General features: G+C 39.0%; 1 protein-coding gene across 1 annotated transcript in view; it reads left to right on the top strand.

Annotated features, from left to right (window-relative positions):
- Nucleotides 1–10,701: 10,701 nt before the first annotated feature.
- LOC126243458 (dnaJ homolog subfamily C member 8) overlaps nt 10,702–13,507 on the top strand; it is an 85,231-nt gene continuing 82,425 nt past the window's right edge. The window contains exon 1 of the mRNA XM_049948165.1: nt 10,702–10,885. Coding sequence (XP_049804122.1) covers nt 10,793–10,885 — 93 coding nt within the window. The 5' untranslated portion in view covers nt 10,702–10,792. The remainder of the gene's footprint in view (nt 10,886–13,507) is intronic.

Genomic DNA, 13,507 nt, shown 5'->3' with positions numbered 1-13,507 from the left:
AATCCCTGTTGTGATCCATTTTAGTTTCTAATCCCATTTTAGGATTGTACTTTTATGGAATGGAAAGCAAAGTTCAAAATAATAGCTAAAACTGTTTAAGGATTTGTTGAACTTATCATTTGTATTTTTACATTCCCATGTTTCTTTGCTCAGACAGTGAAGAAATGTTGCATGATCTGCTCATTAAGGCTGATTCACACTGTCTGTCACCTCATGCCGTTTCACATCAAAACATTCTGTAATGCATTTCAAATGGCGACATCCACATTGGCCGTCACATCATGTCATGGTATCATCAAAGCTTGTGAGGAAGAAAGTTTAGATGGTGGGCTTTGTCTGTCTACTTTTGATCACATGACCCTCACGTTCATTTCCTTTCTTCCCAATACATGGCCATGTGCAGACGCCATATTTCGTTTTGTGGTGGTCTTCATGGTTGAAATCAGTTGCTTGTTATTTAATAAAGTGCTTTTCTCGTTATTTATTTTTTTTAAATGTATAGTAAATGAGGAAAATTAATTGATGCAGTTACATAGCAATCTGAATTGTATGATGTGAGCTTACTAAACTACTTGCTCTGTACTACATTTATACAGTGGATTTTGATACATACTGGTGCCACATTTAATATTTTACAATGAAATGGATTGCAGTATGGGTTGAACTTGAAGTGAAAAAAGCTCTGTGGGTAGAAACATGTTGATTAGTAGGTGGAATTTATTTTGTCAGGCATTTGTAGTGTTTCATAAAGAAGTGGACTGCAACCACCAGATACTGAAAGTTGTTTGTTCAAATATATGTTCATGGCAGGCTTATTTATTGTTAAGTAGTCCTCTGGATTGTGCATAGACAGTTTGCAAGCTTCAGTGTCCCAAATTTATGTGGTTTCATGAGTGAACTACAGTATAAATAAGGCACTTGAACAATTAAAACCCAAATGTAAGAGAAAATTATAGATCTGGAAGAAAAGGGGTTGAGGGATATATTATTATTGTTCAGAAATTTGCACAGGACTAGCAACTAAACTTAACCTTAAATAAACCAATTTTTTGTGGGATGTGATGGCAGCTCGTAATACTGTGGCACAATTTGACATCACAAATTAAAAAAAACTGATGCTTTGGCTTTGTAAAATATAAAATGCAGATTCCTCTTCCTCGAGCTCCTTATGTAGTGTGTGACACTTCCCTTTTGTACCACTTAATGACATTTCTCGGACCTATACCCTTTTTTGCGTTGTTTTGCACTTCTGTCTTTCTTCTCTAATACAAAAGCTATCCCTGCAAGCTGCAGACCATTTGAGTTCAATAAATGTCATTTGCATACAAATATACACTCCAGCATCCACTGCATTGTGGATGTGCACTTCATGCGTAAAATATAGTTGAAAATCATCTTGCAAAGATCACAATTCGTTGGAAAAACAGTTGAGGACAGCTATGTGAGTTGAGATCACGTGACTTGAATTGGCTTGACGTGCTGTGATGTGACAAATGGCGTGAATACACCTTGACATGATGGTTCCATGATGTCACGGTGCTGTGACATTGCCATGATGGTGCCGTGACAGTGCCATGATGGCCAGTATGAATTGGCCTTCATACTTCCTAGAGGTGGTTGTCAGGCATTCGTCCGAACCAAGCTGTTTTCCTATTTTATATTAATTTCTTGCACTGTGTTGTCCCCAAAACCTGTATTGAAGGTTTCTTTCTGAGAAACCTTGATGTTGACGTCCGTTTTCGAGCCGTGCCTGTGTGAATACTGCCATTTGAAATGAAGTGTGAAATATTCTGACGTGATGTTCTGTTCAGTTCTGTTACATTCTGACAAGTGTGAATCGCTCTTAAATTGGCCACAAGAGAAGACCAAAGGCCAGTTGACACTGCCCATCATGACACCATCACCTCACAGAACAGTCGCTTCAAGGTGCATTCACACTGTCCATCACGTCATGCCTGTCAAGTAAATTTAAGTCATGTGATTTCAACTCACATGATTGTCCTCAACTGCTTTTTTCGCGGAAATTGCAATAGTCTCTGTACAATTTTCAGCTGTTTTTATGTGTGAAGTGCACGTACACAACCTGTTAGCTTGTATCCATGGATGGCTGGAGTCCACATTTGTACGAATATCACCTTTATTTGACTCAAATAGTTTGTACATTGCAGGGATAACTTATATATTAGAGAAGGAAGACAGAAGTGCCCAACAACACAAGAATGAGTGTGGTTCTGAAACGTCTCAGCACGTTGTACAGAAGGAGAATTTCACACACTATACAAGGAGCTTGAGGAAAAGGAATCTTCTGTAAGGATCTACGGATTGCGCGCAAATTACGGTGCGTTAACACGCGCTCGCCGGCCGAACTGTCTCGAATGCTGACAATTTGCTTGGTCAGTAGACGCGCGTCCGGCCGTACTGCGACGGGGACTGGGCGCCGTCTGCAGTGGGCAGTATTAACTAGCGCGGCCCCAGCCCCGAATAAGTCTCTTTTCTTAGCTCACCATGGAGCCTTTCGATACGACCGTAATTAGCCGGTGTTAGGAAGTCAGCCACAGTGATTATGGGTGCGCGTAGCGTGCGTGCTTTATAATCCGCCTTTGTTAATAAAACTGTTTAAACTTACTTCTCGTGTTCGCCTACTGCCGTACCTCAAGAGCCCACCGCTTACAAATCCTGACAAAATATTCGTGTGAACATGATCCGGGGCAACAACACAAATTACCCCTTTATAGAAGTGGTGTCAGAAGTGGGATAATTATGGAAAATCTACAGTCCTGAATAGGCGCAGTACAACGAGAACTTCGAGCAGCAGCACCGTGAACATCTTCCGGCTACGCGGGGACATCCAGTGCTGGAATTCAGGTTGGTCCACTCCAGTTTGGCTAGAATACGAAAGGCAGTGATGGATTTTTATTTTACATTGGTGTGACTCATTGGCGTTAAATTAGACGAAATGTCGCAATCCAGTCAGAGTAACGTTGTCGATCTACAAACTGTTATTAATGAACTGCAAGAAGAGATTCGGCAGTTAAAAGCAGAAAAAGAGAGCGTGACATTCCGAGAGACTTGTCAAATGATAGTTCATGCAGTACAAGTACAACCACAATAAATAATTTTTCATTATTGCCATCAGTACCAGTGTTTAGCGGGAAACCCGAAGATGATGTGAAAGTGTTTTTTCGTAAACTTGAAGGTGCCGCCCTGTTAGGATCATGGACAGATTCCGATAAGCTAGTGGTTGCCAAATAAATAATTCAGGGAGCAGCACAAGATTTCATTAGCGAGGAGCCTACTTGCGTGAAAACAGAAGATTACAATGAGTTTAGAACGATTGTTGTTCAGAGATTTAAACGTAAAAACGCGATCAGATTTTACAGAGAACAGCTTCACAGTTTTCGAATGCGACGAGACGAATCTATCGAACAGTTTGCCGACCGAATTCGAAACATCAACGCTCAAACGTACGAGTTAGTAGAAGATGAAAATGAAAATTGCTTTCAGTTGTTCGAAGCCGACCAGAGAGCCTTGGACACATTCATTCATAGGTTGCACGGAGAGGAAGTAAGCAAAGCTGTTAGATTGGCGCCATGTAAAACATTTCAGGAAGCAGCAGAATCAGCTGTTGGTTTCGTTGAAGCACTAAGAGGACCGAATGAGATACAGAAACAAGAACGCAGAGTTTTCAACACAACAGAACAGTGCTACAGAAGCAATAAGCTGGGTCACAAGCGTAAGGATTGTAAAGAGAATCGAATCTACTATCATTGCGGGATGCAGGGTCATGTTTCGGGAGATTGTCGCAAACAAGACAAAGGTAATGCGAATAACAGACAATCTGCCAGCTCTTTAAACAAGTACGGGGACGTACGGGCCACCACTCCGTCCGCTCTTTGCCAGAGACAGTGATTCCTGTTAGTTCCAGCGAAAATCAGACCGAAAATGACTTCGTGATAGGTGGTGTATATCGTGAGAGAAACATCAAGTTACTTATTGACACAGGAGCACAGACCTCATTAATGTGGTGTTGCATAGATAAACGGGATAAATTGAAACCGCAGCTATTAAAAGTTCGAGGGTTAAACGGAGGAAAGCTACGTAACAATGGAGAAGTTGACGTAGAATTAATTCTTGGCCAAGGCCAAGATGAAGGTAAAAATAAAGATAAATACACAGCAAGGGTGCAAGTAGTTTCAAATAACGAAACGCGTTATGACGGTGTACTTGGATCTGATTTCTTGTCTACTAACAATGCAGAGATATTTGTCGCAGAAAGAAAGATCAGACTAGGCCATAGTAACTACAACCTAGGAAATCGTTCTTCAGATCGTACTCAAAGAAGCAGCAATAATGACGTCGTGGGAATGGACCGCCAAACGACGCATCAGTTCAAACCGTCCGAGTCGATGTTCAAACTGATCAGCCTCAGAAGATTCCCAAGGGAGCAGGAAAGAAAATCTATGTTGAAGTTAAGTCACCCCGATGCAAGGAAGGAACTTTGTTATTAATTGAGCGATTCGAGAAAAGTGAGTTATTGGATACAATGCATTGTTATGATGCTAGAAGTGTAGGTGTCGCTACAATGGTGAGACAGAATGTCGCAAAAGTCTCGGTTACAATATCGAATATGAGCAATGAGGATGTTGTTTTGCCACGAGGAACGAAAGTTGCTGAAGTGTCGAGCATAAGTAAAAATGACGTAATACAAATTCCAGATGAGGTAACAAATGCTGCAGTTATAAACACCGATTTTTGTAACAGTACCGCAAAATTGCAAAGAGAAGACGAAGTTAATAATGAACTGAAGAGCAAGATTTGGGAAAAGATAGAACATTTGACAGTTGATGAACAGAAGATTTTAGCGCCTGCTTTGCTGGAGTATGCAGATTTATTCCGAGAACGTGCAAATTTACCTGTAACTCATTTAGTTCAGCATCGTTTTCATACAGGGAATGCTGCCTCAATCACACAGAAACGTTACCGAACACCATTTAGTCAAAGAGAGTTGGTAGAAGACGTGGCTAAAGAACAATTAGAAGCCGGAATTATAAAACCATGAGATCCTTCAGACCCACCATGGTGTTCGCCTGTTGTAACTGTAAAGAAGAAATCAATTTCAGGAGAACCACAGTTCCATTTTTGTGTTGACTACTGATCTTTGAATGCTGTGACCACACCCGACATTTACCACTTACCAAATTTAGTGGAAACTTTGGATTACTTGGGCAGATGTCGAATTTTTTCTGTATGTGATTTAACAAGTGGTTATCACCAGTTAACAGTGCATCCAGATGATCAAGCAAAAACTTCATTTCTAACAGGAACAGCAGTATACAAGTATCTTCGTATGCCGTTTGGACTTCGTAATGCTCCAGCTACATTTCAACACCTGATGGATTCAGTTTTACGAGGGCTCACCCCAACACAAGCACTTGTTTACCATGATGATGTAGTAATTTTTGGTGAAAACATGAAGCAGCATACTGAGAGACTACAAGCTGTTTTTGAGAAAACCTGTCTTTATCAATAGATATAGGTCATTTTGCACAAAGTAAAGTTAACTACCTTGGTCATGTTATAAGCAGGGAAGGTGTTCGACCTCATCCAAAATTAATTGAAGATGTAAAGAATTTTCCTGTACCACAGAACTTGAAAGAACTACAATCATTCTTGGAATAGTCAAATTTCTACAGATGATTCATAGCCAGTTATGCAAATATAGCATGTCCAATGACACAGCTACTGAAGAAAGGAGCCACATTTAATTGGTGAACAGAATGTAAAAAGGCAATGGAAGAGCTTAAAACTGCTCTAACCACAGCCCCAGTGTTAGCCTATCTGGATTTCAGTAAACCTTTTATTCTTTCAACCGATGCATCCAATTTTGACATACGTGCAATCTTGTCTCAAGAAGTTGATGGTCATGAACATCCAATCTCATTTGTTTCCAGATAATTAAACAAAGCAGAATGTAATTATACTACTACTGAGAAGGAGCTTTGTGCTTTGGTTTTTGGTATAACAAGTAAGAGATGTTTCTTAACAGGAAGAGAATTTACAGTTATTACAGATCGTGCCGCACTTAAATCGTTATTGAGCTTTAAGGATCCAAGTTCCAGATTAACAAGATGGGCATTAAGACCGAGTGAGTACCAATTTAAGTTTATTCACTGACCTGGTAAACAACATGTGAATGCTGATGCAATGAGTCGAAAAGTCAATGTTTGTGTTACAATAAGTCGAGAAGAAGAGTTAAAGGCAGCTCAAGAAGAAGATCCACAATGCAAATTACGGAAAAATGATTAACATTTTGTCAAAATAGATGGATTATTGTACAAAACCACTAGTAAAGGAAACTGGCTAGTTATTCCACAAAGCATGAAAGAGCAAATCATGACAGAGCATCACGATTCCTTATTATCAGGACACTGCCGCAAAAAAGCAACAAACATTAAAATAGTTCAAATATTTTGGTGGCCGAGTCGCAAAGCTGACGTTTTGGAGTTTGTTTCACAATGTGATTCCTGTAACAGATGGAACAATGTAGGAAAAAGTAGAGCGCCATTGCAAGAACTGCCAGAAGCAAGTGAACCACTTGAACGAGTAGGACTAGATGTCGTAGGACCATTGCCTAAGACTAAAGATGGAAACAAATACATATTGACAATGTTAGATCATTTCTCTAGATACCTTCTCATGATACCAGTACCTGATCAGAGCGCTGAGACTATAGCTAAAGTTTTTATAAAAGAATGGATTCCTAAGTTCGGGTCGCCATTAGGTATAATTAGTGATCAAGGAAAAAATGTTGTAAAAGAATGGATTCTTAAGTTCAGATCACCATTAAGTATAATTAGTGATCAAGGAACGAATTTTACGAGTGAATTACTTAAACAGACTTGTACGCTCATGCAAATAACTCAATTAAGGACTACATCAGCACATCCTGAAGGAAATGGAAGAGTCGAGCGAGTCCACAGGAGAATTATTAAAATGGATAGCCATTATGTAAGCAGCAAAGACAGCGATTGGGATGTCTGTTTACCATACTTGGTAAGTTGTTACAATACCAAAATGCACAGCTCAACTGGCCTAAGTCTATATGAGATCGTCTACGGAAGAAGAATGCATTCACCCTTGGACTTTGCATGACCGACTGCTGGAATCAGCAATGAACGTGTAAGGGATCTAGCACGCAAGCTAAAGGAAGCATGGAAGGGAGTGAAACAGCGGAATCATCAATCCTTTCTTCAGGAAGCAAGACAACACAACCGCCAAGCAGCAGTGCCACAGTATCGAGTTGGAGATCTTGTGTATCTGAGCAATGTGGTGTTAGAGAAGAGTCAAGTCAAAAAGTTTAAGAAGTTTTGGAAAGGACCATATCCAATTTTGGAAGTGTTGTCGCCAGTCACTCTTAAGCTTCAACTGCGCTTTCGATCAATTGTCGTTCATGTCAATCATATAAAGCAGGTGAAGTTTACATTTGATAATTATGAACAAGAGATTAACTGTTTTTTAAATCTTTTGCCACATAAAACTTTAATTAGGCATAAACGAGCCTGGTTTGATTTTGGAGGGAATATCCTTCGTACTGTATTTGTTACTTTAACTAGTCGAGATCTACTGGAAGTTAAAGGCAAAATATTAGCTCTTGAACAACAGTCCTGTACAGATTCAATTAACCTCTCTAATGATGTCGTATTAAAGAATATGCAAAGAACCATTACTAACCACACAGTTATCATTGACCAGATTGTAAAGCAATTTATCTCACATTTCCACATACTTCATACTGGAACGAACGCAAATATCCAGGAACTATACCAAGGATTAAATGCTGTGAGTGCACACTTAGATTGAAACACTGTTTTGTTAAGGATTACTGATAGTTTATCAAATGCTAGAATTGATGCCCTTAACTTAAGGACAGCCTTAGAAAGTAGTTCAAATGATTGTTTGAGCAGTGTACTACTACATCAGAATAATTTTTACAGATCCTACTATCAATTGAATGAAAGGTAGATGCAACATACACTATGATTTACCCTGTTAATTCTTACAATTTATATGCTTACTGTAAGATAACCACCACACACTCCTTAATGATTGAAGGTTAATTAACTGTTATTGTTTCTATTACCATTGCTAGATCAAAGCATAATTTTGAAATGTGTAAGATTTATACTTACCCTGTGAAGTGGAGACAGGCTGGTATTCATGTAAAGTATGTACTGAATGATAACCTACTGATAAGCAAGGATCGAAGATATTTTGTGTCCCTAAATGAAAAGATTTGCATATGTGTATACGTAGTCCTAAGTTAATTTGCCCTGAATTGACAGTATTCTTTGACAGCAGAGTGTACAGGTGTGAGAAAGAATTGTTTATGAATCATCCCCAAAGAGATGATTACCCTAGAATTTTAACGCATCTTTATCATCCATTTCTTAAATGGTGTTCTGAAGGTATAATTTTCTCATTTAACTCCACTCTTGATGTTACATTTACATGTAAAAACTATGATACACCTGAGCTACACTTTACACTAAAATTGAACAATAGTGGATTAATCTTGAATGCTACATATTGTGATTTATCATGTGAACTATTTGATATGCCTAGTGTGTTGCCAACTACATTTCATGCAGCTGGACATTTGCCATTAACTAGAATGTTATCTGTTTATTACAATGATTCATTCATATTAACATGTGGAAAACATTCCTTATCAGGTTTTTCTGAAGACAATAATTTGATTAAGGACATCCATGAAAATGTAATCTCTTCAAATAATCAGTTAAATTTCATTGAAGCAGAAAATAGAATTAAGTCCTTCGATTCCTCCAGTAATGTTAATGCTTACTTGATTGCCATTTTTGTGTTTTTATTGCTTTTATTAATTTGTCTTTTGTCAACAGCATTTGTCGTGTATGAAATTGTCATCCTGAAGGCACGCTTCTCTATACCGAACGTTACTGTGTCTGCAAATGAAATACATGTTGCAATGCCTTCTGATGCCACAAATGGCGAAATAGATTCATTACGCACAGGAAGTCGTTTTCAGCCACCTATGGTAGCTCTTTTTCTCTGGGGAGAGTGATGTGAGGGTCTACGGATTGCGCGCAGATTACGGTGCGTTAACACGCGCTCGCCAGCCGACCGGTGTGGAATGATGACAATTTGCTTGATCAGTAGACGTGTGTCCAGCCGCACTGCGATGGGGAGTAATCGACTGGCCGCCGTCCGCAGCGGGCAGTATTAGCTAGCGCGGCATGGGGCGCGAATATGTCTCTTTTCTTAGCTCACCATGGAGCCTTTCGATACTACCGTAATTAGCCGTTGTTAGATGTCAGACAAAGAGATGATGGGTTGCGTAGCGTGCGTGTTTTATAATCCGACTTTGTTAACAAAACTGTTTAAACTTACTTCTCGTGTTCGCGTAATGCCATACCTCAAGAACCCACCGCTTACAAATCCTGACAAAATATTCGTGTAATCATCATCCGGGGCAACAACACAGACTACCCTCTTATAATTCGTTTTATTTGTTATGTCAAACTGTAACCAGAATTACTAAAACGAAAACAGTGTTACGAGCTGCCATCACATCCTGTGAAAAATTGGTTTGCTTAACGTTACATTTCGTTGCTAGTCCAGTGCAATTTGTTTGGCATGTCTCCCTCAATACCCCCTTCAAGATTTATAGGTTTCCTTTGTGTCTAGTGTTTGGCTTTTAATAGTTCAAGTGCCTTATTTGTACTGGGTTATCTCGTGAAACCACATAAATATGAACCACTGATGACTGTTAAACCACAAAGACACATTTAAACAAACAACGAGTAGTGTTTGCAGATTTTGGTCAATAAAGACGAAACGCTACAAATGCCTGACAACATACAAATAAATTCTACTTACTAATCAATCTGTTTCTATCCATAGTACTTTTTTCTCTTCAAGTTGCGCCCATATTGCAATCTGTTTCGTTGTAAAATATTAAATACCTTACCGCTATGTATAAAAATCCACTTTATAAGTGTAGTAGAGGGCAAGTAATTCAGTACGCTCATGGCTCATTTTCGTATAATTCAGACTGCTGCCTCGCTGCTTCAATTAATTTTTCGCTATTTATTATGTATCAACAATAGAAAAAATGAAACGAAACAATTTATAACGAATAATGAACAAAAAACAACTAATATCGACCAAGAAAAACCACAAGAAACGAAATATGTAGATCAGCGCACGATCGAGCGCAAATGAGCTTGCAAATCACTTGATCAACAACGGACGTATGGCGTCAGCTTTCAAAACTTTCTTCCCGAGAAACATGAAGGTGCCGTGACGTGACGGCCAGTGTGGATGCCGCCATTTGAAATGCATTGCACAATGTCCTGACCTGACGTGACCTGACCTGACGTGACGTGACGTGATGTGACTGTGAGTGGTGTCATAAAAACAGAATGACAAAAATATGGGCATAGATGAAAGCCAATCGATGTGTCAAAGTACTTTGGTCATTTATAAATGGACTCGTTCACTTAAGTGAAAATAATATAATAATTCTTAAATTGGCGACAAACTTTGTTTTGCTTTAGTAATCTCTGCCACAGACGCGGATGTTTTATACTAATATCTTTCTTAAATTATCTACGAACTTTGTTTTGCTTTAGTAATCTCTGCTACAGACCCCGAAGTTTGATAATAATATCTCTGGCAACTTTCAACTGTGGAATGGTGTCCCTCCATTTGTGTTTCGTATGTGATGGAAATATTCTACTAGAAACTAAGTGAAATGGCTTCTAGTGGGCCGAGGTTGAACGCTGCTCCTGGCGGCGACGGTTTGGGAATCCACAAAGAAGTAGCTTTTAATGAATTTTATACTGAGGTACGTAGTTGTTGTGTGATATGATAACTGTTTACGTTGTTGGTTGTGAAAGAAGAGTGCATAGGGGCAAGTATCCGTAATGTGCTAGTATATGTATAAGTTTAGAAAAAAAAAAGTTATGTGGAATTTTGCTATATACACATAGTATTGAGGCAATGAGAGACAACAACAGGACTTAGTGAGGACATATTTTGTTATATGATGTGTTTCTAGGGTGTCAAATTTTAGTTTTAGTGGACCATTGTTACTGAATGACGTTCGCATTGGTTGTAAACGGATCTTGGTCACGTAGTGTATAACACACGGATTTCGGGCACAAACAGAAAAAACTAAAAACTTAGTAACTAAAATAGTTTTGTTTTAATTATCAAGTGAGTGACAAATTATGTTTGTGGAGAAAATGTGAAATTGACCAAAGTTGCTGAATCTCGGTCCAGGGACTAGTATATGTGGTATTGTCGGCAGGACAACGTATGGTGTTCTGTCTGGAAGTGTTCATGGCTTGGGAAATCTATGCATGATTTTCGGGATTGTGTTGACACATTTTTTTTGTATTGCTAAATTTGTCAGCTGGTTGGTTGGTAAGTATATTTTTGTGAGGTATTTTATAGTAATGTGTATGGTGTGTGCTTGTGTACATATTTGTGTGGTCCTTGTATATTGAAAATTGTGGGGGTGTAAATTTTTATGAACGTTTTGCTTGTGTTGTTGGTAATTGCATTGGATTGAGTATAGGTATGATGGAGGTTAATTTATTTTCATTGGTGGGGTTATGTTATTGATGCTCATTATGTGAGCAAGTTTCTTTGTTCTACTGTGGTCGGCTCATTTGATGTTGATACTGCCTTTAGTTAGTATTTGCTTGTTGATAATTTGTAGGAGTTTTAGAATTTTTTTTGGTGGAGATATTGGTCTCTTGAGTTGAGCCACATAGCACATTTGTGGTTGCTGGTACCCTGTTCTGTTACTTTGCATGATTTCCCCCCCCCCCCCCCCCCCCCCATCTAGATGCGTTGTGGAATTTCTTTTGGGATTTGTGTGTCAATTTTTCGTGATTTCTGTTGTTTCAGTTTGCCGGTCTTCCTATTCATATTGTTTGTTAGATTTTAGTTTGTTCCCGACCAGTACCTTCATTTTCGTGCAGTAGTCCTGTTAGCTTCAGTATTTTATTATAAAGAATTTGTACAATTTTTTATTTTATTTATGCACCTTGATATTTTTTAAGGTTGCGGGATACCATTATGAAATCATGTTTGTGTTGTATATTTGGGCTCAGGTTATCAGGGCTCAGAACTGAGAATCGGCATCTGTAGTGTCGGTTTATCCTTAATATGTACTTAAAGACCAGGCGAAGGACTGTTACATTGACAGCAGTAATTGTATGGATCTTGCACTACATAAGATTTCGAGAAGCTGTGATGCCCTATGGTGGGAATGGAGTATGGAGTTCATGGAAGGGACACAGCAGCATCTTCACTGCCCAGAAGTCTTCAGCAGGTGTCTGTAGTATGTGTAATGAAGAATGAAACTGTTTAATGTAAAAAGTTATCTGGAACAAATAGTTATTTAAGGAACATTGTACGGGAGGGACATACTGAATGAAGTAGTGCAGCTGTTAAGATACTGATGCTCCTCTGTCTGGCCATTCTGATTTGTGTTTTCCACAGTTTTGCTAGATCATGAGGTCAATGCCAAGATGGTTCCTTAAGCTCATGGGTGGCCAGCTGTACTATCTTCATAATGCATGTTATTTTTTGTTAGATAATCCCATGATGAATAAAGATAAACAACAGTAAATAAATGTGGTGTGGAAATATGGAAGCGACCGATCCCGCCCGTCTGCTTTGACCCATGACGTCACAAATATGGCAGAAACGACCATAAACCACAATTCCAATATGGCACATATAAAGTCGGTACGTACACATTATGAGGACGAAAATACATCGAAAAACAAAATCATACACTTTCCTCAAAAAGCCTAATGACACTAACATGACAAGCGCAGGAAATGGGGTGTTTTTGGGTGGGGGCAAAGTAAATATAAACAAATTTAGACACCCGCCCCCATACAAAACCACACAAAACGACGAAAAAAACTGACATCACAAAACTCCCCAAATACCACTAAACACAATATCATCTGGAATCTGACACTTCCCTTGACCTATATAGCTCAACAGCAGCTCCCAATCCCATAAATTAGGAACAAACATTCCTCTTGGCCTAGATAGCTCAAAAACATCTCCCGATACCAATATCAACATACACAGCCACACATTGGGATTGAACACTTCCCTTGACCTGTGCACTGTTAATTTTATCCGTCATATCCATTTCTGAACAAAAACAACAACCAATTAATTTTACTAAAATTACCACTCGGTGTACAGCGAACAACACTAAATTAACCGTCACACAAAATCGTTAACTCACTGAAACGAATTCCACTACAAACACAGGCGACACTCGAACAATTCTGGATAATGAGCAAAAGCAAACTGAGCCCATTACACCACACAAACGAAAACCCTGAACATACCACCAGAGAGCACAACAAACCACATCACGACGACATCTACAAACACGCCACACTCACAAACCAAACTCCGCGTCGTCATG

The sequence above is a fragment of the Schistocerca nitens genome, chromosome 1 (genome assembly GCF_023898315.1).
Source record: "Schistocerca nitens isolate TAMUIC-IGC-003100 chromosome 1, iqSchNite1.1, whole genome shotgun sequence".
Taxonomy (NCBI): Eukaryota; Metazoa; Arthropoda; class Insecta; order Orthoptera; family Acrididae; genus Schistocerca; species Schistocerca nitens.
This window is presented reverse-complemented; position numbering and strand designations above follow the sequence as displayed.